The sequence below is a fragment of the Sebastes umbrosus genome, chromosome 19 (assembly GCF_015220745.1).
Source record: "Sebastes umbrosus isolate fSebUmb1 chromosome 19, fSebUmb1.pri, whole genome shotgun sequence".
Taxonomy (NCBI): domain Eukaryota; kingdom Metazoa; phylum Chordata; class Actinopteri; order Perciformes; family Sebastidae; genus Sebastes; species Sebastes umbrosus.
Genome location: NC_051287.1, coordinates 19,053,089 through 19,080,337, shown reverse-complemented (window position 1 = coordinate 19,080,337; position 27,249 = coordinate 19,053,089). Strand labels below are relative to the sequence as shown.

At 42.3% G+C, this 27,249-nt stretch overlaps 1 protein-coding gene across 6 annotated transcripts in view; it reads left to right on the top strand.

Annotated features, from left to right (window-relative positions):
* The first annotated feature begins 1,655 nt into the window (after nt 1-1,655).
* Nucleotides 1,656-27,249, top strand: part of rc3h2 (ring finger and CCCH-type domains 2) — a 28,549-nt gene continuing 2,955 nt past the window's right edge. The window contains exons 1-17 of one of the 6 annotated variants that reach the window (XM_037753041.1): nt 7,770-8,039; nt 8,923-8,985; nt 11,170-11,492; nt 11,580-11,697; nt 12,254-12,505; nt 13,197-13,372; nt 15,641-15,841; nt 16,034-16,166; nt 17,457-17,575; nt 18,737-18,849; nt 19,827-20,141; nt 21,590-21,792; nt 21,877-22,181; nt 22,258-22,404; nt 24,618-24,755; nt 26,578-26,742; nt 26,842-27,097. In XM_037753041.1, coding sequence (XP_037608969.1) covers nt 11,262-11,492; nt 11,580-11,697; nt 12,254-12,505; nt 13,197-13,372; nt 15,641-15,841; nt 16,034-16,166; nt 17,457-17,575; nt 18,737-18,849; nt 19,827-20,141; nt 21,590-21,792; nt 21,877-22,181; nt 22,258-22,404; nt 24,618-24,755; nt 26,578-26,742; nt 26,842-27,097 — 2,872 coding nt within the window. In that variant the 5' untranslated portion in view covers nt 7,770-8,039; nt 8,923-8,985; nt 11,170-11,261. Of the gene's footprint in view, nt 2,137-7,768; nt 8,040-8,922; nt 8,986-11,169; nt 11,493-11,579; nt 11,698-12,253; nt 12,506-13,196; nt 13,373-15,640; nt 15,842-16,033; nt 16,167-17,456; nt 17,576-18,736; nt 18,850-19,826; nt 20,142-21,589; nt 21,793-21,876; nt 22,182-22,257; nt 22,405-24,617; nt 24,756-26,577; nt 26,743-26,841; nt 27,098-27,249 lie in introns of those variants that run through there. The other 5 variants (XM_037753040.1, XM_037753044.1, XM_037753038.1 and 2 more) reach the window with 5 other exon arrangements.

The window sequence follows — 27,249 nt, the reverse complement described above, 5'->3', positions numbered from 1 at the left end:
TTTGCTCCATTTCTACCTACTGCAGCTTTAAGAGGCCTGATAGTTGGGATCCATTGTGCTAAAATATGTGGTCACGCATAATGTGGGCACTTGTATTACTCTCTATAAGAGGGGGAAACCGGTGACAGTATTGCGGTTTTCGTTTTGGTAGCTATTTTAGATTTAATCTTAGTCTTACTCTTCAGACAAAAATGCTTATTAGTTTTAGTCACATTTTAGTCATTTTTATCCCTCATAGTTTTAGTCTAGTTTAAGTCGACGACAACTCATAATGTTCTAATCCCATTTTACTCCCGTTTTAGTTATTATATTACATTTTAGTCAACTTTTAGTCATTATTTTTAGTCAAAAAGTATTCTCTCTTAAAGGAACTGTTTGTAAGAATCAGAAATGCTTGTTAACAGCGACACCTGTGGCCGTTAAGTCAACGAAAGTCAGCGTCGAGCTCGCACTTGTTCTCGCTCTAAATAGACATGAACAAGCATCGCCACAATATCACTCTATATTTCACCTGCTTTTCAGTAATGTTAGCTGACCAGACGAAGGTCTCTCCATGAATCAATGCTGATCCTAGTGTTGGCTTTTCCTGCTTCAGCCTCCCGACCGCGGTCAGAGGAAACAGGGACACCGGCACCCGGTCGGAGACGATAACGTTTCTCGCTGTTGAGCCCCGTCACTTCACATGACACAGAAAACCTCTGTTGGTCTGGAGGAGCTGCAGCATTTATTTCTGCACAAACGTCCACTGTACATTCACTAGATATTCTCAGAGCTACGAAGTCTTCTGCAGTGTGTGCGCATGCACGTGAGGTGGAGAATGCTGTGAGTGAAGGCAAGCAGGCAGAGGAGCAGAGGAGCAGAGTACAGCAGAGACTCCAGCCCTGGAGACCAAAGCTAGATAGAACTTTGTATTTTTGGTGCTTCTGTGTAGTTTGTGTTGGAGTCTTGTCTGAACAGCATAGCCACACGAACACGAGCATGCATACGGCGCAAGCGTGCATACACGAAGCGAGCGTGTATACTTGGGCGCGCATGGGACACCGACCCGGGTGATTTCTACATGTAAGAAGTTACAAACAGTCCCTTTAATTTAATCTTAGTCTAGCCCTGTGTCAAATGTTCTTTTTGTTTTAGTCATCAGATTACACTGAACATTTCAGTCAGTCTAGTCTAACCAAAACCAATACATTTGTCATTTACATTTTTAGCTGTATTACACCATCATATCTGCTCCAATTCTCCAATACTGCAGCTTTAAGTACAGTATACCTAGATAAGTGAGTTACATTCCCCCACACTGCATGCATGCATGGTTAGTAGGTTAGTATGGGAGAGTAAACAACATTATAAATAATGGGGAAGACAAACTGAGTTTTATTTTCTTCCACTGCTGCTCCACTTCTCTAAACGCATGCAGGGCTGCAATAAAGCGAGCGGGAACTGCTTGTGTTTAGTCTGTATGTATGTGTGTGTGTGTGTGTGAACTTCCTCTCTTCAGAGCGCACTTGCTGAAGCGCATCATCATCATCATCATCATCATCCTCCAGCCGGTCTGTTCCTTTAAAACCAGACAGCCCACGCCTCGAAAAGCGGCTTGTTCCGGCTTGCCCCTTTACATCTTTTTATCCTTGCTCACAACATTAAAATAGTGCCCCACCACACACACACACACACACACACACACACACCGCTCCTCCAATTACGCGCAAGCATTTTTCATTGAAACGTCTGGAGGATGAACAAAACAAGCGTCTATGGAGTAAATGCATGATGCGTATTATTCTCTCGGTGCGGCAGCAGCAGCTCTCCGCCTGTGCAGCCCGGTCGTGAGGCACCATCACCGGCGGAGCGATACCACCATCTCATCTCAGCCTGCTCTCTCACTGTACCTGCGTGAACGTGTCCGTCATGTACTGTCGAAAAGGAGGGCAGAGGATCAAACAGTGGACCAAGGCAGCTGTCTCTATAATGCTCTGAAATGCAGAGCCACATCACTCTGGCATCAAGAATGATCTCACCCTGAGCTGGCTGCTGCTGCTGTTTTGCAACTGATGATTTTTTTTTATTTATGATTATTATTATTATTATTTTTGATGCGCTTCTGTGGGATGAATATGTTTATTCTGGAGCTCTGAGGTAAGTGACTTATCCAGAGGAGGTGCGCGCTACTTTCTCCTGTTCCTCCTTTAAATCGAGATTTTTGTTTGATGTGTGCAAAGAAATTTTTCTATCAGATTTTGTGTGTTTATCTCATTTAACAGCTACAGATTTCAGACATTATTATATCATTAAACCTGGAAACTATTCAGCCCACCAGCGCATCATCATTAATTCCTGCAACTGGTGCTGATGAGATATTATAATAAGAAGGCTGGTTGTATTTGGAGTTATGGGCCCATAATAATAAGCTCATACGAATGAGGGTTTTCTAGAAAGAGTTGTCATTGCATGCTGTAAAAAAGCAACATGAAATAGATATGCTTGCTGCAATGGTGGAGACTAGGTTGATGTTACCCCCAAAAAGCGTGGTGCACAATTTATGGAGGAGCATCACTTTTGCTCTCAAAGTGACTCCTCCTGAGCCACAGCAGAGCAAGTTCAGGTGTTGCATATTATTTACAGTCTGAAAAGGCAAGGAGGAGTGTGCAGCAGCCTGTCATGTTGGAGGTTATACTCTATATAATCTGCTGGTTTTGCAGCTGGATGCAACCTGATGTTTTTGATAATCCAAGGCTGCAACAAACTAAGATTGCATAACTCTTCTTGGTTGTCTCCTACTGCAGCAGCATGCGTAATAAAGTAGGCCTATATGTGTTGTAGATTGTGAGCTGTATGGTTGCCCTGCCTACATCCACACACTGTGATGACAGGCCTAATGAATAAATAATCACCCAGACCCACATACCCCCACTGTGCTGTACACTCAAAAACAAGCGAGCACACACAAAAACAAGTGTAGTAATCCTGCAATGAATTATGGAACGAAACAATCCAAATATCACAAAAAAATAGCCCGTGTGCTGCAATACAAAAACAAAATTTAAAATCATGTAAAGCCAAAATAAGATTTTTTCATTGCAGACTGTAAGTGCATTAGTGTTTTGTCCCATATACTGGAATGTGTGTGTGCCTGTTGAGACTTTTTAAAGATTAACAAGCAGCGTCAGTGTTAAAGTTGAACTTTCTCTTCATCATTTACCTGCTGGTTGTGGTTATAAGTGCTTTCACTTTGCAGCCGAGAGGTGCTGCAAGTCGAGAGTTATTGTGCATGTAAACACAATCTGATTGAATTACTTTCACTTTGTTGTCAACAGAAATGTATTTCAGGACAAAAGAGTTTAGTGTTTATAGTCTTCTTGGCTTGCTTGACTCGACTGATAATAGAGTTTTTCAGTATTTTTTTTTTTCTTCAGCAATGTGGTGGGTGTGAGGTTTCGGTCTTGTTGTGCTTTACCCACAAAGTTGTTCCCCCGAAGGCTGTGCAGCAGTTGAGTTTATGTTAAACTTCTGGTTGTAGCTTCATGTTGTAAAGGGGTAGGCCAGGCATATTTAGGGGGGGATTTAAAAGGTCATGAGCACATCTACAGAAGTGAAGACAAATGAGTCATGAGAATGGAAATTACATTTTTTGTAAATACCTAAATAGGCTCATTAAAACAACTTTTCTGTGTGTGTGTGTGTGTGTGTGTGCGTGTGTGTGTGTGTGTGTGTGTGTGTGTGCGTGTGTGTTTGTGTGTGTGTGAGCACAAGTTGCACATATTTCTCAAAATGAGTAAATTAGAGTAGTGATTACAGTAGTACGGCCATGAATTATAGAATGAGACCTTTGTTTTGTGCTGATGTACTTCTTTAGTGATAGTAAATCAGTTGTTGGGGAGTTTTTGTGAATAAGGCTATGTTTACACTGTAGGCAAAAGTGGCTAAAATCAGTTTTTTTTATTTTTTGCGTACATGTGACTCGTATCTGTTTTTTTTACATAACAGTGTGAACGGCACAAATCACGTGGAATCTGAGCTTTTCAATTCTGATTTGTGCCACTTTCATATGTGTTCCTAAATCAGATACAAGTACAATTTTTTTGCAATGCGACCGCAGTCTAATGTGTCTTTGCGACTTTTATGTCACTCATGGTCATGTGTGTCTGGAAGATGACCCACAAGTTGCCAAACTCTCGCGAGATGGCTAAGGTTAGGCATTAACCTCAAATGGTTAAGGTCGGGCAGTGAGTCTTGTGAGAGTTTCACACGTTTTCACAGCTTGTTGGTTACCTTCTAGATACGACCGTGAACACAAATATGGAAGACAGCTGCGGTGGAGGCAGTCAGTGGTGGAACAGTGATCGTTATCATCTGCTCACAAATTTGCTGGTTTCCGCCAGCGGGCTACCTCCGGGTCTGAAAAGTGAAGCCATCGCTGAAGTGCCTTAAACTTGCATTCTTGCTAATATCCAGCAGGGGGCGACTCCTCTGGTTTACTACCTCAGTAAACATTGTGAACATGAGTTTATGGTCTCAATTGCTACTTTCAAGTCTTCTTCAATACAGCATGATGTTCATTTAGTAAATTATGGTCCCATTCAGAGTCCAATAGACCATAAAGCAGGGTATGCTTTAGGGCGTGGCTATCTTGTGATTGACAGGTTGCTACCACGGCGTTGTCCGGTCTGGGAGTTGTCTGCGTTTTTGTCTTACAACTTTAACCCTTTCACGTGTTTTGTTTTTCAGTTCATGAAAGTTAACTGCAACATTTTGGTCGCCTAAAAATATCTTATGCAGTGTTCGGTTGTACTTAGCTCCACCTTCTCGTGTCACTTCTGGTTCCAAAAAGCCAAGATGGCGACGGCCAAAATGCCGAACTCGAGGCTCCAAAACAGCAGTCCACACACCAATGGGTGACGTCACGGTGACTATACGTCCACTTCTTATATACAGTCTATGGTTCCCCTGCACATTAACTTTAAATAAATACATAAATAAAACTGTAAACGTTGACTTCAGTGGCCTCCACGTTTACTTCCGTCTGACAGCGTGTCTTTGTTATTGTTCTTTTGCGCAGTTCAGGACCATGACCAGTTCACACAGGAATCTGATATTGGCCACATTTATAAAAAATAATGTGAACAACCAAACAAAAAGATCAGATCTGAGCATTAAATCTGAATAGAGCACTAATAGGCCTGCAGTGTGAACGTAGCCTATATTCCATTAATCTGTGTCTCTGGTGAAAACACCAACCTGGGTTTACTGATCCAGTGACGTCACAAACAGTGACGTGCATATTCTTACACACGCTCTCACATGCTTGCATACACACATACACACACACACACACTAGAAGGAATGTTCTAATTCAAGGGTCACAGTGACACTGAGAAGGAGTCCTCACATTACTTCAGATTCCTCTCCTTCAGGTCCAACTCTGCTCTGTGGCGGTGTGTGTGAGTTTGTGTGTGTGTGTCCATGCAGCCATTTCTTTTTTCTTTTCTTGCGTACTGTATGTATGTGTGTGCACGTGCAGCAGAAACGTTTTTGGACGATATGAGGATGACTGTTTGTCCATCAGATGATGCAGCGTTTGCTCAGCCACCCATGAGACAGCTCATCTCCTTATTGTTGTTGATTGTTGTGGACCCATAAACTGGTCAAACGTCTAACTGTTAGATTATTTTGGTTGGCAGCCACATCCATCCATCGTTACTACATGCCTAACCTCAGTTCTTAAGCCAATCATGACCTAATCCTGCCTGCATGAGGGTGTGTACAGCTTGGATTGGTCATGTGACAAGCTACCTGCAAGCAGTTCTTCTTCGCTGCTCCAAAACAGTAGTTGTCAGTGGCAGCCATGATCAGTCAGGGCGACGGAGGCACAGTGAAGGCTACTGTTTTGGAGCGGCGAAGTGGTGTTGATTTCTGGATTTCAGTTTATTTTTTTCCTGGGTTAATAAATGATGGTAGCGTACTCGCCGATACGGATGCATTTCCGATCCTGATATCGGAGCAACTGTAGTTTTCCCCCCTGGCATGATATTTTTGCAGGCGCTGTAGTGATCTTAGCATGCACCAGCATGAGTCTACCTGATTTATTTCTACCCAATCTTTCGCTGCCAATGTGAGAACTTCCACCCTTACCCTTAAATCATGAGCCTATAAGCCAGAGTCCAAATCTAATAAAGACCCTTGATAAATGAGGATGGGCCATCCTATTGTGAAAATGTTCGTACCTCAATGTTCTGAAAAACACTCTCTCAAAACAATCTCTCTCTCTCTCTCTCTCTCTCTCTCTCTCTCTCTCTCTCTCTCTCTCTCTCTATGAGACATGCCAAAGGAAACTCCAGATGCCCTCCCCCACACAGAGGGGGCCAAGTGAGGACTCACTGTCCTGAGCCAGATGATAGCTCGCCAACTGTTGGCTGTAAAGACACAATGTACTTCTCATCCTCCGCTCGGCAGAGTGGGTGGCTCAACAGGCAGCTACAAGCAAAAATAACGGCTTATAAAAGCTACGAAGCCTTCTTTCGTTCAACAGTTTTAGGGATATTTTTTGCTCTTAAAAGTGGACACTGGAGCTTTCTTGGATGCTTGGGGTGTGTTTTTAAAAATGGCACATCCTCAAGTTCACAAACCGTAGCAGGTGAATCGCAAGCATGGACAAGCCTGGTAGAATAAAAAACACAGCTCATAGGTCAATTTCCTCATTTTGAAATAATCAGTGGAGCCTAATGAGGAAGTTGAGGTCTCCTGTGACATCACATCACGCCCACTCCTCCTTCCAAGGTCACAAGACCGGACTTATTCATGACTGTGGGGGCTTTTTTTGTGTGTGTGTGTGGCATAACGCAGTGGTCCATTCATGCAATTAATGGGACTGTTTGTAACTTTTTACACGTATAAATCTACTGGGTCGGGATCCCATGCGCGCTCGCATATGCGCGCTCGCGTGTGGCTACGCTGTTCAGACCGCTCCGCTGACTGCTTGTCTTCACTCACACAACGCGCACGTTCTCGCTCCACCTCACGTTCATGCGCGCACACTCCACACTGCAGAAGAGTTAGTAGCTCTGAGAATATCTAGTGAATGTACAGTGGGACGTTTGTGCAGAAATAAATGCTGCAGCTCCTCCAGACCAACAGATGTTTCCCGTGTCTTGTGAAGTGACGGGGCTTCGCAGCGAGAAACGTTATCGTCTCTGACCGGGTGCTGGTGTCTCCCTGCGGGCGCAGTCGGGAGACGATAACGTTTCTCTTGAAAAGCCAACACTAGGATCAGCATTGATTCATGGAGAGACCTTCGTCTGGTCAGCTAACATTACTGCCAAGCAGGTGAAATATAGAGTGATATTGTGGTTTTAGCTGACGTGTGTCGCCTCACTGTTTTGAGCGATGCTCGTTCATGTCTATTTAGAGCGAGCAAGCGCGAGCCCGACGCTGACTTTCGTTGACTTGACGGCCACAGGTGTCGCTGCTAACAAGCATTTCTGAATCTTACAAGTAGTCCCTTTAATGGAAGTCTTGTGCACATTATGTGTTGTGAGGTACTTATGCATATCATGGATCTAATTGTGGTGTGACAGTGCATCCAGCCATGTGTTGCAGGAATCATTTCTGCACAGAGAGAGAGACAGGCAGGAGCTCAGGCCAGACTTCTTGCATTCTGCCAAGTAAAAGACAGGATGTAGCAGTTGCTCCGAGCAGGAACAGGTGGCTGTCAACGTGACTAGTGCCAGCGAATGACGGTGAACAGTTGCCCCCAGAGTTTGCACCACTCCTTAATCCGCGCGCACGCAGAGAAAGAGTCCAAGATAAAAAAAAACTGCCCCACCTTCATCGTCTCCAAAAACTCCCCCCCCCACCCTGAGCCAGCTTCATCACATGAGCGTTACCTCACTCCGGTGGTTCCTCAGTTTGTGGGCTGCAATAACCCGTAATAGGTGTTATATTTGGTTCTCCTCGCGGAAGGAAATATGACGCGCGAGGACAGAGCGGAGCTTTCCACGCGGACACACGGGCACCGCGCGCTGCAGCGGGGGGCAGGTTGGAAGGTGCGTGTATAGACAGTAAACTGGCATATTTATAACTGCTATATATATATATTATGATTTAAATCACATTGAAATGCATGTTGTGGGTGTGTTTGTTGTTTAATGTGGCGCGTAATGCGTAAATGCGCACAGTTCCTCTTTCGCTTCCCATTGGACTGCCAGCATCTTCATATTGTAAAAATACTCATATTTATTTGCCATAAAAGGTTGTAAAAAAAAAAAAGGTTGTTATTCAAGCTCAGACAATTCCTAGGAAACTTGGGGAATCTTTTTTTTTTTTATTATTATTATTATTATTATTATTACTTTTCCAGACATATAGGAGTTTTGTTTTTATTTCATGGGACACAGAAAGTAGTGTTAATAGAAAAATTAAATATATATTTGTGCACGTGGTCGATACATGCTGCACAGGCTCTCAGAAGCACACACACACATACACACTGGTTGCATACTTTATACTAATAAATATTTGCCATAAAAGGTTGTAAAAAGGTTGATATTCAAGCTCAGACAATTCCTAGAAAACTTGGGGAATCTTTTTTTTTATTCTTACTTTTCCAGACATATTGGAGTTTTGTTTTTATTTCATGGGACACAGAAACACACTGTAGAGTTTATAGAAAAATTAAATATATTTTTACATTATACATGCTGCACAGGCTCTCAGAATCACACACACACACACACACACACACACACACACACACACTGGTTGCATATTTTCAAAACGTGTTTGGTCCGTTAACTGATTTGCTTTGTCCTCTATAATCTCCTTTATTTGCACTGTGTGAGTGTGTGTGCGAGTTATTTTATCTCTAAACCCATTTGAATAGATATTTTTTGTTCAGTTTATCATGGCACCTGTTCTGTTCTGTTTTAGGGCACCAGCTGTTATTTTGGTGAGCAGTTTGAACAGATGCAGCAGACTCTTAAAAAGCAACAGGTGCTGACTGTCTGTGTGCCACTGTGTCTAAAACACTTTGCATAATGGAGTCAGAAGGATTTTTCTCATGTTTGCATGTATTTTTTTATGCAAGGTTTTGCTTGTAGTTAATGGGTTGATGTTCAAATCAAATAGTATGCAGGAAGAACTTTGTCAGTTGAAGTAAAAAAAATACTGCCTGCAGAAAACACTTATATTCACTTATAGTGCAGTAACAAGTGTTTGTTTTGATGCTATTCTAAATAAGTAGTGTTGTATATCTTTATTTCAACTTGTCTATCTCACCGTGTGGCATTGTGCTCAGTTCAATACAATCTTGCAAACTGTGCTCACTAATACGAAACTGAATGAGAGTCAGTTGTAAAAGATGTCTGTGAACATTTGACATAAACAAACACTGGCCTACAAACTTTCCCTGATACAGGAAACGCTGTTATGATTCAGCTTTATCCGTCTCAACCTGATGATCCTGTCTGTGTTTATCAGTTGTGCTCATTCAGTATTATTATGATTCAGCGTGAGCTCAGTCCTCATTAGACAAGAGAGGGTTTGTCTTAAAGAGCAGGAAGTGGAAGCTGAGATGATTCTGCAAGACCGATCTCACTCTCAAATTAACACTCAGTGCTCAAACTTGGACCTTTATTTTTGAGGTAATTGTCTTCATCTGCTATTCTTGAATAATGTTTTATCTTTGGCACTCTTGTTTTTCTACTTGTTCTTGTTATCTTTGATGATTTAAATAATGTCCCGTCTGTGTTGGTAATGAGGAGAGTGAAATATAGGCTTGGACAGCTTGATACTGTACAAATTGTGTTCACAGCGAGGCCTTTTAACGCAATATGTGTTGAGAATTTGGCAACTGCTTATTTTAGGAGAGAGGGAGAGAGCGCTTTTATTGCCTGTATTAAATAAATGTCTGACTTTTATGGGGAGAGTGGCTGAAGATTGCCTGTGTACTTAGCTAAATGCTTATTGCACTTGATAGAGCTCAAAGAATAATGATATTTATTCTGCTTTATTTATTGGCTAGACACCATGTCATTGTCTGTTAGCTCTTATTGTCTGTAAATATGTGTATAAATTATATATATTTTCAAATGTAGATCATAATACATCAAAGCAAAAGCATTCTTGATTTATGAAGCTATGGCTAATATTTTTTATGGCAAGCAGCTGAATATATATACGAACAGAGTGAATATATGCACATAATGAATTCTAATGGGCTTTATTACAAAACTTTCACAATGTTAGTTGTAATTGTGGAGGTTTACGAATTCTCTATTTCACATTCTTCTATTTTTTTTCGATTATTTAAAGAGGACCTTTTATGCTTTTGTGCTTTTTCCCTTTCCTTTAGTGTGTTGTATATTTTTTTGTGCATGTAAAAGGTCTGCAAAGTTACAAAACCCAAAGTCCACGCCAAAGGGAGTTACTCTCCCCCACAGAAACACTGCTCCTGAGCTGCCAGAAACACCTCGCTTGAAGTCCCGCCTTTTCTTCCATAACGTGGTGATGTCACCAAGTGACACATTTGCGTAATACCTGCTATAGCGGCCAGTTTGTCACGCCCGCAAACAAAACTGGTTAGAGCGGAGCTGGAGCGGAATCTGAAGAGTTTGATTCCGTTGACCAATCACAACAGAGTGGGCCAGCTGACCAATCAGAGCAGACTGTGCTTTTTAGGAGGGGGGGGGCAGGAGCTCAAACAGAGCGTTTCAGACAGAGGGTGAAAAGAGGTGCTGCAGCACAGCCGGTATGAGAAAAATTAAGCGTTTTTTGAACATTAAAGCATGTAAACATGTTCTAGTAGAAAAAACTAAATACAAGTATGCACCTGAAAATAAGCATATTAGGTCCTCTTTAAATTTGATATGGCTTTTTTTTCAGTCACACTGAGTGCAAATCCCAGAATGTAATGCTTTTTTGTGGTGTAGCTATAGTTGTAGTTATTGTAACGCCATGCAGACTGTGATGATCCTTAATGTGCCATGTGGTGGATTATCTAAAGTACTTTATTGTGCCGGTTAGTGCTGCAACAATTAGTGGATTAATGAAGTAGTAAACTGTCTTTTTTCATCATAATGACATCATTAGTTGCGCCTGTTCTTTTTTTACAGTATTGTGCTAACGTGTGTCTTTACAAAATGAATGCTGCATAACTTCATGTCCTGTTCCTCACAGTTGTCGGCGGCGAGCAGGAGCTGTAGTCGGGGCTCATTGACATGCATTCCCCCTGAGCTCGCCGACACCTCCCTCGGTGGTGCGGCAGCAGGATGCCAGTGCAGGCGGCCCAGTGGACGGAGTTCCTGTCCTGCCCCATCTGCTACAATGAGTTCGACAGCAGCGGCCACCAGCCCATCAGCCTGGGCTGCTCCCACACGGTGTGTAAGACCTGCCTGCACAAGCTGCACCGCAAGGCCTGCCCCTTCGATCAGACGCCGATCAGCACCGACATCGACCTGCTGCCGGTCAACTGCGCCCTGCTGCAGCTGGTCGGAGCTCAGGTGAGTCGGGGAAGAAAGAAGATGGCATGTTTGTGTATCAAAGTGTTCTATGTCTTGTGTGTGCTCATGATGATGTGCGTCTCTCAGGTCCCAGATGTGCAGCCGGTGAGCCTGAGCAGTGCAGCAGAAGTCGAGAACTACGAGGTGTGCAGGGAGTGCGTGGAAGAGCTGGCTCTCTACCTGAAACCCATCAGCGGAGCGAAAGGTTTGTGTGTCTGTTTTTGTGTTTTTGATGGTAAATTTTAGAGTTTCACATCCTAGAGAGAGAATGAAGCTCTTGGTGCTGAACATGCGTGGGCTGCAGTTGAGCTGCCATGTGCAACTTGGCAATTCATGCTTCTCACACTTCTCCTGACGCCTGAAAGCTGTACTTTTATGATGCTGAGGGAAGATGCAGCTCTCTGCGTAACCAGACAAGAAAGATTAACCTCACTGAAAATGACCAGTAGTTTCCGGTTGTTTGTTCAGCCAATTTCTGGGTGACGGTGCTATGGCAGCATTCGTCATCATTTTTGGCGAATTAGATCACACTTCGTCATGTTCTGGTTCCCCAAGAATCATAAACCATTGGTGGGAGATTAGCTACACAGTGAACCTTTATCCATTCCATGAAGAGGCCTTTAAATACACCTACATACTGTAACTGGTTCTAACAGACTTTAACAGAGTTAAACTAAGACAAAATCAATAAAACTGAAAAATGACTGATAACTAAAGTAAATGTTCTAGTTGTGATGAAGTGCCACGCTGTTTTACCACAGACCTGTCACCTTCTGCAGGCGTGGCGACTCTGAGTCCGAGCGTGCTCAGCCGGCCAATGCAGAGGAAGCTGGTGACCTTGGTGAACTGCCAGCTGGTGGAGGAGGAGGGCCGCGTGCGGGCGGTGCGGGCGGGCCGGTCGCTGGGGGAGCGGACCGTCACCGAGCTCATCCTGCAGCACCAGAACCCCCAGCAGCTCTCTGCCAACCTGTGGGCGGCGGTGAGGGCGCGGGGATGCCAGTTCCTGGGACCTGGTGGGTGTGAATGAACGTCATGCTCCAAGACACAAACACTTAGATGTTGTGAGGCATGGCAATAAACGTGATTTGTAAGATTTGAATGGATTTTTCAGCAGATTCCACACGTCTTTTTGCATCTTGTCTTATACTGTAACCATCTCCAACTAGACATTTAAAACAGACATTCAAGTTTTAAAGGTGATGCATGCTATTGTGAACTTTTTGAGGCACTATAATTTAAAAACAGGTCACTTGCTTACTTTTGTTACCTGTAAAAAGTACAAGCCGTGTGGTACAGGTTTGAGAACGATAAAGTGGCATCTTGGTTTTATTGCTGCTATAAACTTGTTGAATTTATGAAATCATTGAAACTACTTGTTATTTTAGTGGTTTGGTGTCTGAATTCAAAGGAATTGTGTCCAGAAGTTGCCTTTTGGATTGTCTCATCAAACTGGCTGCTGGTGCTGGTACCCGGTGTCCTGTGATGATTACTCATAGGGCAGATTCTGACTGGGAAAATGTTTCTCATCATGATAACAGAATGAGTTCATTTGAAAGTCTGAGGACACCTGGCTCTATGTGTTACAAATAGATTTTGTTTGTTTGATTTGTTGATTAAAATATGTGTTGTGTTCTTCCATCGTCCCACCATCCTCACCTCTCGCTGCATCCCAACAATCCCCCTCTACCTCCTCCTCCTCATCAGCTATGCAAGAGGATGCTCTGAAGCTGGTTTTACTGGCTCTAGAGGACGGGTCAGCTTTGTCCAGGAAGGTGTTGGTCTTGTTTGTCGTCCAAAAGCTCGAGGCTCGGTTCCCTCAGGCCTCCAAAACCAGCATAGGGCATGTGGTGCAGCTTCTCTACAGGGCCTCCTGCTTCAAGGTACGTGCATGAGCGTACACACACAGATGTACATCAGTCACATAAATACGTGCACATGCGAGGACATGTGAGCAAGCTGCACTATTGAATGCTTTATTAAAAAAATGTAATCTACGTCAGACTGAACAAAAGAACCTCAGTTTGCTGCTGTCCCAAGAACCCAAGCCATAATGAATGACCTGATTAAAAGAAGGGTGTTTAAATAGATCCTCCACGTAGTCCATTACCGCAGAGATAGTGCTTCAAATGAATACCCTTTTTTGTATGTCAGCAGTAACAGAGGGGTTCTCCAAAACTGTTATTCTTTTCAGTTTTATATAATATATTCCACTTAATAAACTCTATCAAATTAAGATAAACAAAAACAAAGATTTTCTTAAAATTTGTCTGGGTAAAACCTCTTTTCAATTGTGGATTGAGCTCCAACTTAAAGAGGACCTATTGTGCTTTTGTGCTTTTCTCCTTTCCTTTAGTGTGTTGTATAGCTTTTTGTGCATGTAAAAGGTCTTCAAAGTTACAAAACCCAAAGTCTACGCCAAAGGGAGTTGCTCTCCCCCACAGAAACACTGCTCCTGAACTGCCTGAAAGGCCTCGATTGAAGTCCTGCCTTTTTTTCCGTAACGTGGTGATGTAACCAAGTAACATATTTGCATAATTCCTGCCTAGCGGCTAGTTTGGTAATGGAGCGGAGTCTGAAGAGTTTGGTTCAGTTGACCAATCATAACAGTGGGTCAGCTGACCAATCAGAGCAGACTGGGTTTTTTTGGGGAGGGGTGGGGGGCAGGAGCTCAAACAGAGTGTTTCAGACAGAGGGTGAAAAGAGGTGGGGAAGCACAGCTAGCATGAGAAAAGTAAAGCATTTTTTTGAACATTAAAGCATGTAAACATGTTTTAGTAGAAACCCAAAATACGAGTATGCACCTGAAATTGAGCATAATAGGTCCTCTTTAACATCCCCTTTAAGCTTTAACACCCTGTCTGACATTAAAGTATTATCACTCCCTAAATGGGTTGCCCATTACCACCAATATCTCACATTGCATTAGAGTCGTATTTGTAATCAGGATACGAGCGTCTGTGGATATATTTGCTGCTCGTGCGTGTATTTCTGTGCCTGTTATCTGATGACAGACATTGCTGGTAGGGCAGAAATGCCAGCTATTCGCTCCCTGATGTAACAGCGGTCTATATTTGCCCCTGTTGCCCCGCCGTGCAGCCAGGACAGATAGACGGACAGCACAGCACAGAGATGCAGAGAAAGATAGTGCAGGAACAGAGAGAAAACAGACAAAGAGGATGGACAGCAGCAAGAGTTCCAATCATGATGAAATCTGATTCGGTTCACTCACAATTTTGTTGTTGCTGTTGAACTTGGCAGATATGTTGTGACAGTGATACAGTAGCTGGTTGTGTGTCTTGTGATGATTACTCATAGGGCAGATTCTGAGAAGGGGGAATCCCTTTGTCTGATCTGAATTTGAGTTTGTTAGTCTGAAGACACCACATACGGACAAACTGGCTGCTTTGTATATTTGGCCACATTTAATTGGACAAATATGCCTCTTTGTCTCCCATACCAAAATACTATTTTTATTTTAAAGTAATAGGTCACCCCAAAATGAATATATATATGTATATAAAATTACATTAAATTAAATTAATAAGTAATTAAAGACTAAAAACAGGTAAAACTAAACAGCAGGGACAAATTAAATAAAAATTGTAAAATGTCTCTCCTTCTTGTATACTACCATACAATACACTTAACAGTAGTAAACCGATAGTATTGTTGTTTCTTTTGCTGTATTTTTAATTCTTAACGTTAATGTAGCTTTTACATTCATGTTAAAAATAAAAAATACAGCAAAACAAACAACAACAGAATTGGTTTACTACATTTATATGTGATACCTTCTTTTCTTATATGTTTTTATCTTATATGTTTTATATATGTGCCATATATGATCTTTGTTTTTTTGTTTTTATTTGCAGCACATTGATTTTTACGCCAGTTGTATGAAATGTGCTATATAAATTGAGATCGATTGATTATAAGTGTCATGTCTGGTAGTATACAAGGAGTGACGTTTAATTATGGGATGACGTGAAAGATGATGATATTTTTCCATTTGTTCTGTATCAATGACAAAAACTCTTACAAAAAATAATAATCTCTCCCTACCTTCCTTCTCTCCCTCGTCTTTCTCCTCACTCTCCTGTCTCTCAATTTCCTCTCTTTCTTATTCTCTCTCCCTCCATTACTGTCAGGTGACTAAGCGTGATGAAGACTCCTCACTGATGCAGCTGAAAGAAGAGTTTCGAACGTACGAGGCCCTCCGGAGAGAACACGACGCTCAGATCGTCCACATCGCCATGGAGGCGGGCCTACGGATTTCACCCGAGCAGTGGTCCTCTCTGCTGTACGGAGACCTGGTCCACAAGTCACATATGCAGTCCATTATTGACAAGGTACCGGTATGATTCATATGCCATTAAGTAACAGGTTGTCATTCCACTTGCCATTTAAGTTTCAGCATTCATTATAGAAATTTCACACGGTGGGTCTAACAAGCCTCTGGAGAACAGAAGCACAGGGCAAACACATTATTCTAATATTTATTTTTTTAATGCCTCACTCTCCTCTTCCATCTTCTGCTCCAGTTGCAGTCCCCGGAGTCGTTTGCAAAGAGCGTTCAGGAACTGACGATCGTTCTGCAGAGGACGGGAGACCCCGCCAACCTCACCAGCCTTAGACAGCACCTAGAGCTGCTAGCCAACATAGACCACAACCCAGGTACTTGGGTTTGTTTGACATCTGAATACTAATGAGTCTGAATGATTCACACTTCTCAGAATAAAGGGCTTGTCCTGTTCCACAAAGATTAATGAGATCGAAAAGTGAAGTAAATAGGAAAGCTGTGGCGCTCACATACCAAAATGCAATTAACGAGCACAAAAGAGAAGATTAAAACTCCTGATTCATTTTGTGTGTTAAATATTTATTGCGCAAAGCACAAAGACAAGCAGGGAGTTTAAAATATGATCGCACTCTACTCTGTATTCTGTAGCCTATTGTGGTGTCTTATCCCTCTGAGACCTACGTGATTGCCGGCGATCCCAGAGGACATTACTGTCTTTACGAGGCATGTGGGCTCAATCTTAAAGCTAGAGGAAATGTATATGAAACTAGAAAAACCTAAGGAATCCATTAGTACCAACCATGTCATGCTAGCTTGTTGGGAAAGAGGCGAAATAATGCTCAAAATTTAGGCAACATTTTGGTGAGGGAAAACTGGAATGGTGATTTTCAAAGAGGTCCCTTGACCTCTGACCTCAAGATATGTGAATGAAAATGGGTTCTATGGGTACGCACGAGTCTCCCCTTTATAGACATGCCCACTTTATGATAATCACATGCAGTTTTGGGGCAAAACCATGCAGTTTTTAGGTCCCTAAACAGTCTTGGAGTTACATAAATTGGGTTTTACTGTAAAGCTGAGACACTTGTGGATCCAATGAGCCTAATTGTATTCATGTGTGATGATGTTAGTTCCCATAGTTGCCATTTCATATAGTGAGACCATTTTTTTAAAACTTGACCTCACTGTATAAAATGACCTGTGGTGACCTCTAGGATAATCACAGCCTCATGAAACTTTACAACCACAAAAAGAGACCTAGAGCATTCAGAGGATGGATGGCTTTCCTAGCTATTTTGACAATAAGGGGGTAATATTTGAAATTTGTCCAGTACTTGAGCATTTTGGCACGCTAATTTTAGCATGTGCTCTCAGCCTCACAGAGCTGCCAGCATGACTGTAGAGTTGCGTTATTTACATTCTCTTCTTTTGCTGTTCTGTTTACTTATCACATTGTATAATAGATATAATGGTGAAAGTGTGTGTGTACTCGTCCAAAAAGTAACTCAGCTAGAGAGTTTTACCCTGACTTAAAGATATCAGGATGTCTAATCTTAATTATATCTGATACACGCTAAATTCTGTCTCCTGAGCTTTTTTAAGAGCTTGTGCAGTGATTAGGATCCCTTCTTCTGAACAGACTTGTGTTGTTGATCTGTGTGCAGATGCCCCGGCGCCATCATGGGAGGAGCTGGAAAGTGTGATGCTGGCTGTGAAGTTGGTGGTTCACGGACTAGTGGAATTCATACAGAACTTCAGCAAGAAGAGCCACGACACTCCGCAGGTACACTGAGGCAATACGAAGAGATTGTACACAGAACAATGCATGAAATCAGAGCGATTGATAAACATAATATTTATTATTATTATTTACCGTAGAAGGTCATTGACACGGAAGATAAGATGTTCAGGGTCTAGCAGCACACTTTGTTCCTCTTGGCTAAACGGGACATGACAACATGGTCTCTGGCTGGATACCACGTCATTAAACAAACAGTATAGTAGGGTGAATAGAGGCAGAAGATCTCCTGCCAATGTCAAACAGTAAACAGAGAATGAAGTTTAAAACAAACCCTAAAAACAAGATCAAGTCCAGACACAGTTTACCGCAAGCTTAGGGTTAAAATAAATATAAATAAATAAATAAATAAATAGATAAATGAATGAATGAATGAATGAATAAATAAATAAATAAATACATAAATACATAAATACATAAATACATAAATAAAATAAAATAAAATAAAATAATACTTGTACAATATCCATGTACAATATTGTAGTATAATATCTTTCATCATCCATGGCTTGCTATCATGAAGTTCTGCCCTGTGCAAACTGAGACATTTTGTTGGTTAAATGAATCTTGTACTTTTCTCCATATTAGAAAATAAGATGTTAAAGATGACCGATCACACCATTATACTTTGTGTTTTGAGCTCTGTAAAGCAGGGAGTATTTTTGTGCGTTTGCTTTGGAGGAAAACAGTTTCAAAACAGCAGCCCTGCCATAAACACTAAGTCTGTTTTCCATCGGGGAATGTACCACAAAGGTGATTATTATACACCTGTTTGTTGGCTTTGCTTTGTGACATCATTCATCTTTGCCAGCAGTGTCTTTGACATCTGTTTGACATCCATTGTGAAATTCTGAGCCTTTTCCTTTTCAACATCTACTGTAAGGAGTTTTAACAATTTGTAAATAAAAACTGGAATCACTATGGATCTAGATAATTAATCACAACAGTACACAAACACTGTTAAGAGTAAACATTAACTAACATCTTGAACTTTACACTTATATTGCCCATGTTTTATTATATCTATCACAACTTAAAACTTCAGACCGAGAGTCCTGAGTTAATTTTAGTCTTTCATTGAAGACTTGTATGCATTAGTTTGATTTCACAGTTACAGTAATGTGTATCGTATCATTGTATTTGCAGCCTCAGGCCAACAGCAAGTACAAGACAAGCATGTGCCGAGACCTTCGTCAGCAGGGAGGCTGTCCCAGAGGAACCAACTGTACATTTGCACACACGCAGGATGAGCTGGAGAAGTGAGTCCGCCGCACTCACATACACTCCGAAAGAAAGAGTCACTGTATTCAAGATAGAAAATAACTCCAGTTGTCCAAGTTTGCATTTATACTTAGATAAAAAAAAAAAATTCCAGACAGAAGTCTGCTTGTCCAACTGTGGGAGATTTTCTTTATTTTTTACAAGTGTCTATGTATCTGTATATAAGGAAGAATTGAATTGAAACGAGACAGATATCTACATTATATTAAGGGTTTGTAGCCCCAGATACACTTTATCTGCCCTGCAAAAAAGTCCTTTAGAGTCTCTCTGCTCTCATCTGTTCCTACACAGTCTTCCCCAAGTCCCCCTTTTTAATTAGGTTTTATTTATCTAATCATATCTTTATTTACAAGAGATCCTTACTGCAAATACCATTTATTAATCCAAACATAACGAGGGGAAGGGGAAAAATTGAAACAGCATAGTATTGCGATATTTTGCGTGGCAATATTGTATCAATACACGGACGTCAAGTATATCGATCTTTTATTGTATAAACTATTTACCGCCGGCCGCTATTGAGAAGAACTGCTAGAATGAAGATACTGGTATAATATGAAACTAGAAAACCTAAGGAAACGATTTTCATCTCGTCGGGAAGAACGCTAAATAACGCTCCATAGTTACACTAAATTTTGGCGAAGAAAACTGGCATGGCCATTTTCAATGGGTCTCTTGACCTCTGACCTCAAGATATGTGAATAGAAACTGATGAACAGAGTAAAAACTGTATCTGATTAGATGAAACAGACAAACTGCATAATTTGCAGTTGAAAAAAGGTGATAAATCGCAACATATCTTATCGCAATTCTCAGCATATCGAAAAATGTTTAAAATCACAATAAGATTGTATCGTAACTTATTAAGTATCGTGATAATATCGTGTCGTGGGGCCTCTGGTGTTTCCCACTCCTAAACATAACCCTACCCCGTCGTCTCTTCTTCTCTTTACAGATTTAGACTGAGGAACAAGAAGAGCAGCAGCGTGGGCCGCGCATTCCCGTTAGCGCCGGGGGTTATGGGTAAAACCTTCACCATGGAGGGCAGTATCCAGACTGATGTGTCTACAGGTGTGGGGCAGGGGCTCAAAGGCACAGGGGAGAACACTGCCTCCCTGACAGAGGCAGGGCCCGGCCTGATTCACCCGCAACTGATCTCCAGAGGGGCCGACATGATGGAGGAAATGAAGAGAGCGGTGCCGAATGGATCCAACGGGGCCAACGGGTCCAACGGACTATCTAGCAGAAACACATCGGGGTCAACTGAACAGTAAGATTATTATTATCTACTTTTTCACTGATGCTTGTACATCTTCTGTTGTCGGCTTATAAAGAGGACCTATTATGCTTTTGTTCTTTTTCCCTTTCCTTTAGTGTGTTATATGGTATTTTGTGCATGTAAAAGGTCTGCAAAGTTACAAAGCCCAAAGTCCACGCCAAAGGGAGATACTCTCCCCCAGAGAAACACTGCTCTTGAACTGCCTGAAACGCCTTGCTTGAAGTCCCTCTTTTCTTTCGTAACGTGGTGATGTCACAGAGTAAGACATTTGCATAATACCTGCCTAGGCTAGTTTGGCACGGTTGACCAATCACACGGGAGGTCAAACAGAGCATTTCAGACAGAGGGTGAAAAGAGGTGCTGCAGCACAGCCGGTATGAGAAGACTAAAGCGTTTCTTGAACATTAAAGCATGTAAACATATTTTAGTAGGAACCCCAAATACAAGTATGCACCTGAAAATAAGCACAATAGGTCCTCTTTAAAGCTGCAGTGCGTAGAAATCCGGAAAACGCAAAATCCTGCATCCCCTCGAGCTGCTCTCTCCTCTCTCCGCTCTCCCCTCTCTGTCCGAAGCCCCTCCCCCCACACGAGAACGGGCATATGCACGCGCTTCATACGTGCTCGCTACATCTGAGGAGGCTACCGCAGCGAGCTACACATTACCTTCTAACGACATCAACAGTTTGGACTGTCTTTTTGAAAGTCTGTCTTTCTTTTTTTGGGTTGTTTTGAGGTGTAGGCAGTTGCTGCCAATGCTGGAATAGCAAGCTTTCCAGTAGGTTGTTCCGCCATTGACCGAGTCTTTCACTATCTGCAGAGACCAGACGTGAACGCGCATCTCCTTTTGTGGAACAGCCAATAGGAACGCTCTCTCTGAAATGCCCTGTGATTGGTCAAAGTCTGCCGTCACGGGCAAGATTTTCTAAAGCCTGTAAACAGAGCCATGAGGAGGTGCAGAGGTGTAGTTTTCTCTCAGATCACTTGAATTACAATATGCTGAAAGGTTATTATGGAATTTTTGCCAAATTATGCCAAAATATTGTTGCCTACTGCCACTTTAACCCTGTGACCAGCCTAATATTATTTCCATTACTATTTATGTGGAGTGAAGTTGCAATAAGTAATTAAGCAATATAAAAATAAACAATATATAAATTTATATTTGCAAGCATGGTTCCAAACATTGAGTTTATTTTTGTAAAGTTGGATATAACAAAAAATTGTAGTCCATATGATTATTTGTGTATCAAAAAATGTGGTTTTCTTTCATTTACACTTGAAGGAATCTAGTCAAATCCACATTTACAAGTCACCTGATATGTGGATTTGCACACATTGGATATTTGCACATAATTTTGGCAGGGAAGGTCTGGTGTTAGGTATCTCCAACTCAACCCAAGAGGCATTCATGTGTTCACTCTTCATGTTGTCACACAGGAAACCCATCTCACCTCCCAGGACCCCAGTCAGCCACTCCTCAGCGTCGTCTCCCTTGACAACAGTTGGGCGTTGCGACGGTGGGGCTCCTATGCCCAAACATGGTCAGTTCGTGCTGCGTGCACCACATCCTTCTCAGGCGTCGGAGCTGTACTATCAGGAGCCCCACTCTGCATATGACACGCCGCATTATCAACCAACCTGTGAGTCCTATTTTTAAAATTAAGGCTTATATTAAAAAAATTAGTGTTGTCTTGGAAAAGTGCAAATTTCCTCCTCCTCTCCAGCAGGTTCCTACTACCAATCCTCTCTTCATCCTCCTCACAAACCCTGCATGGCACGCTTCCTTCGATCCTCCAACGTCCCAGAATCCTCTTTGCCGCCCTCTATTGGCCCTCCGCCATCTTCCTACCCCAGTGACCCTCAATCACCGCATCCACCTTCCTCCTCTTCGTCGGGGTACCCACCTAGAGAGCGGATGGGACCACCTGCCTTCCATCACCACCCGGGGCAGCCTCAGTACGGCCCTCTGGCTCCTGCTCATGGCGTTTACGCTCCCCTCTACGACAGCAGGAGAGTATGGAGGCCTCAGGTGAGTCTTATCTTAATTAATTAGTCATGCTACTGATCATTCTGTGACTCACACTAATGATTATTATCATTACCAGCTGTACCACAGAGAGGACGCCAGGAGTAACTCGCTGCCCCCAGAGGTGCTGCATTCCTCCGTCTACCAGCCTCCACTCAGGGAGAGATTCAACTCTCTAGACAGCAACTACTGCTCCGGAGCTGAGCACCGCGCAGGGCTACACAGGGTAGGCGAAGCGACGCACATCTCATAGCATTGCCGTGGGGAATACTCGCTTCTGATAGGCTGGGGGGGATTTATTTTTAGACGACAACACACCTCTGATGTAACCGCTGCATCACAGTTTTAGTTGAAGACACATATCCGTTACTTGGCTGCAGCTTCTCCCACTTGTTTGAGTGACGTTTCTTCCAACGTTCACAGTAGCATCTATTTTCAAGAGCGTAGTAGTGTATTTTAATTATTGAAAGTAGGCTTACTATAAGAGAGATAATCCACTCGGAGCCATGCAATCATTAGAAACTAATGCTCTTTGCCGAGGCTTATATTAGATGGCTTTCTTTCTGTTTTTCCTGAAACATCTCTCGTGTAGCTTCCAGTGTATCCCGTGAAAAAAATCCATATTAATCGATGTTGGTCTGTCTCACGTTGAACAGATCTGTTGCTGCATTTTTTCCAGCAACATTTCCTTTCCTTTGATTTCTCTTTTTACACCCACATATTATCTCACCTCTACCTTCCCTGCCAGCCACAGAGCTGCAGTATGTAGCTCCAACCTCCTCTGTAGTCCTCCCACTTCTCACCCAAATATGTTTCTGCCTCCCCCACTCTCTTCTTCTCCTTCTCACATCATCATATAGCATCACCAGTCTGACTATACTGCAGTACCACAGTATATTTTACCAGTAATGTTGTCTGGCTGCAATACCTTTGATAGAGATTATTAATACAGGAAACAGTCTTAAAAATATCATTTTTTTTTAAGGTAAATTAAAGCAGCAGTAGGTAGAAATGGAGCATATATGATTAAAAGGCTATTTTTATAAAACGGTCTCTATATCCTGACAGTAGTGCATGAGACAGGTAATCTGAAAAAAATCATGTACCTCTGTGTCCTCCGGTGCTCCTAATGGCATCTGCAAGATTTCACAGACCGGAGGAAAACAACCAATCAGAGCCGAGCTAGAACCTTGCCGTCTCTGAGCAGCTGTCAATCACTCGCAAACTCCGATCAAACGATCAAATTAAGCAGCGCTGATCAAATATGAATCAATATTCTGCTACTGTAATGCCTATTTCTCGCCTCAAATGTTTTCAGAAACATCTTGTAGTGTACTGTTAAACTGTAAAAATGAGAAAGTTTATGACCCGGTAGCCATGTTGAGAACAGTTGAGGAAATACCAAGCACCGCCCACAAGCCGGAACAAACTTTCTAATTTTACAGCTGAAAAGTACACTACAAGGTGTTTCTGATATAGGTATTACAGTAACAGAATATTGATTCATATCATCATATCAGCGCTGCCTAGTTCGACCGTTTGATCCGAGTTCGCAAGTGATTGACAGCTGCCTCCGTTGAATGAACAGCCAATAGGAACGCTCTCTCATTGTAATGACCTGTGATTGGCCAAAGTCTTCCGTCACAGGCTAGATTTTTTAAAACCTGAAAACAGAGCCATGAGGAGGTGCAGAAGTCTAGTTATCTCTCAGAACACTTGAATTATAATATGCTGAAAGGTTGTTATGGAACTTTTTGCCCAATGATGCCAAAAACATACTGCCTACTGCAGGTTTAAGTCTAAGCAAAGACTATTTCTCAGTTGTGCAGGAGAAAACAAACATTTCGTTAAAGCAACACCTATACATTACAATGCAATGCAGTGCTGCAATGAAAATATTCAATATACCTTTTGTGTCCACCACCTGCATGTACAGCATAAGGTGACTAAATGGCAAGCTAATACAAGACCACTAATAACTACAAGGCTTTTAATTTCTGAATAAACAGCTCTCTAGGGTCTCAATAGAAAGGGAACATTAGAAGCGTGACTATTTTCTACTGGAGAGTTGTTTTATTGCATTTTATTGGACAGCTGTTTTTATTATTTCCACCCCCACATATTCAGAAAAGGCTCCTCTGTCTGCCCCGATGTCTAGACCTAGACCAAACATAAAATGCAATCTAAAGTTTGGAAAAGATTGATTACAAATCGGATTCAACTGAAACCTCATATACTGTATTAGTCATGTATTTGTCAGCAGTCTGATTTGGTTCTGAACAGCAGTTAACAGTTATAGTTTCAGTCAGATGTGTTTGCTACCTAATGGCATCATCACTAAACTGTCGTTTAAATATATTAGGCTATTATGTTAATATAAGTATCTGTTCTCTTTTTGCTTCCTCGCACTTCCTGTCTCGTCCTACGCTCCCGTGTCAGGATTATGGCCGCGTTCCTCTCGGCTACGAGGATCTGTTCAGAAGGAAGCAGGAGCAGTGGGCTCACCATCACCACCATCACAACGCCAACAGGCCCTCCCAGTCCTCCCCCATCTTCACCATCGATTTTGGAACTGAGGTAGAAAGCAAATAAAAGAGACGACGCATCACATACTAACACACAGAGCATCGTTAAGGGCGTTCATTTAGAGGCATGACAATTACAATTAAAACGCCACCGTGACCAGTTTGTTAATAGTGTCACGTCTGCAGGCACCTGAAAGTGAGAGTAATAAATTGCTTGTGCATTTTTACCATTTTTAAAGATATGTAGGATTTAATTCCCATCCCAAAAGCTTGCACCTCAGCTGTGCCCAATGCTATTTAAGTGGGGGGATAGTTGCTTAGCAACTGTGGAGGGAGATATCATAGCAATGCACAATTGTGGCGTATGTGCATGTGGGGGCGTGTGTATGTGCGTGTGTGTGAGAGAGAAAAAGAGACAGCGGGAGGAGAGACTTTAACAAGCAGTGACTCAGGCTTTCAGCTTTGTTTAACGGCACGGCAGATATGTTTTCGGGAAGATATCCGCTTTACAATTTGAGCGCTGAGTTAAAGAAAAACACAAGGACTTTTTAAGTGTTTTAGGTGCACTGATCTCAATTTAATTTCGATGCCTCTGCATAATAAACATAAGCTAACAAGACCATCGGTGAAAAGACTAGTTATTTCTATTGAATGATATCCAGTGTTTGCAATGGGGACGGCAGCAAAGTGGCAGCGCTGGCAGTGAGAGCTTAAATTCAAATTAGTCAGCAACAAAGGCTGATATGAGGTGTAGGAGCCCTCTTAAAACGTACACCTTGTGTTTAATATTCATTTCACATGTGACATTGACAACCATGCACACTCATATTCACACCTCTGGTTCTCTATTTCACCTAATCTGCATGTCTTTGGATTGTGGGAGAAAATTGGAGCACCTGGAAAAAACTGGTGGCGGTGACGGCGCTTACCGCTAAGCCAGTGTGCCATCCCAACAGTCATTGATATTACATCGCAAAATATTAAGAGCGAAAATGATCCTATATATAGATCCTATATGTACTGTATTGAGCAAACAGCTGCAATCCCTTTTATTTATTACTACCTGTTAATTTCTCTTGCTTTTTATGTCTATGTAAAGCACTTTGTAACTTGTTTTTGAAAAGTGCTATATAAATAAAGCTATTATTATTATTATTATTATTATTATTATTATTATTATTATCATCCCAAAACACTGCTACTGGGCATCTCTCTTCCTGTCTCTTTAAAACAAATGTTTGGCTGATGAATATAGGCTTAGCAACATGCACAATCTAAGGTGCGTGTCTCACCATCATTATTAAAGGTGCAGTGTGTAGGATTCGGCGACATCTAGTGGTGTGGTTGCAGATTGCAACCAACTGAGTATCCCTCCGCTTACTCCTCCCTTTCCAAGACTGCGGTAACATCAGCCGCCGAGTGCAAAACCGCTGTAACCCCGTTCGCCTCGCTCAGAGGCCATCCATACCATAATAACACTACTTTAGGAGCAACGAAAGTCAGACGGCGGCTGGCGGCACCAAGGTTTTGCACTGTGGCTCTCATTACCGCAGTTTCACAAGGGCGTCAGAGAACTACGGCTTCAGATAATGTAAAAACATGAAAGGCCCTCGCTAGAGCCAGTGTTTGGTTCGTCCGTTCTGGGCTACTGTTGAAACATGGCGGAGCAACATGGTGGACTCTGTGAAGAGGACCTGCTCCCTATGTAGTTGTGAAGGGCTCATTCTAAGTTAACAAAAACACAACAATTTATTAGTTTCAGGTATTATACACTGATAAAAACAAAGATATGAATATTATATTCCATTTCTGCTAATAGATCCCCAGAAATGTTACATACTGTCCCTTCAAATGTCTCTCTCTCTGTCTTTCAGCATGTGGAGAGCAGCGGAGGCCAGTGTGTGGGGTGCAGGTTCAGAGGTGAGGAAAGTTTAGCGCACTACTCTCCGTGGTCCTGTGGCACCATCGGCCCCTGCCTCAGCCCCTTTGAGCCCGAAACGCTCGCACACACCTCGGCTCACTCCTGCTCAGAGCACTCGGTGAGACTCTGAAGACACTGAAGACAAATTATTATTTTAATTTCGATATCTCTGCTGCAGCGTATTGGATGTGTTCCAACAGTATTTTATCTCATGCAGGAGTTGGACAGTAACGGCGGTGGAGGCGGCGTTAGCGGCAGTGGTGGCGGCAGCGTTGGAAAGCGATGGCTACATTCGTTGGATCACTACCGGCGCTTGAAAGACGAGGACCCGATCATTCCCTTCAGTGAGGGGCCCATTATCTCCAAGTGGGGCGCCATCTCCAGGGCGTCTCGCACGGGCTACCACACCACTGACCCCATCCAAGCCACGGCCTGCCAGGGCAGCGCCAACACCACGCCCATCAACTTTAAAGGTGAGGAGGGATAAAAATCCTTTGTTATTCATATGTCACCATGATGATGTTCTATGTTTGTTTGTTTTTTTATTTGGATTTTTTAAATTTTGTTTAAGCTGTTTTTTCTTGTTTATTTTTAAAGGTACAATTGATAACATTGACAACATTCA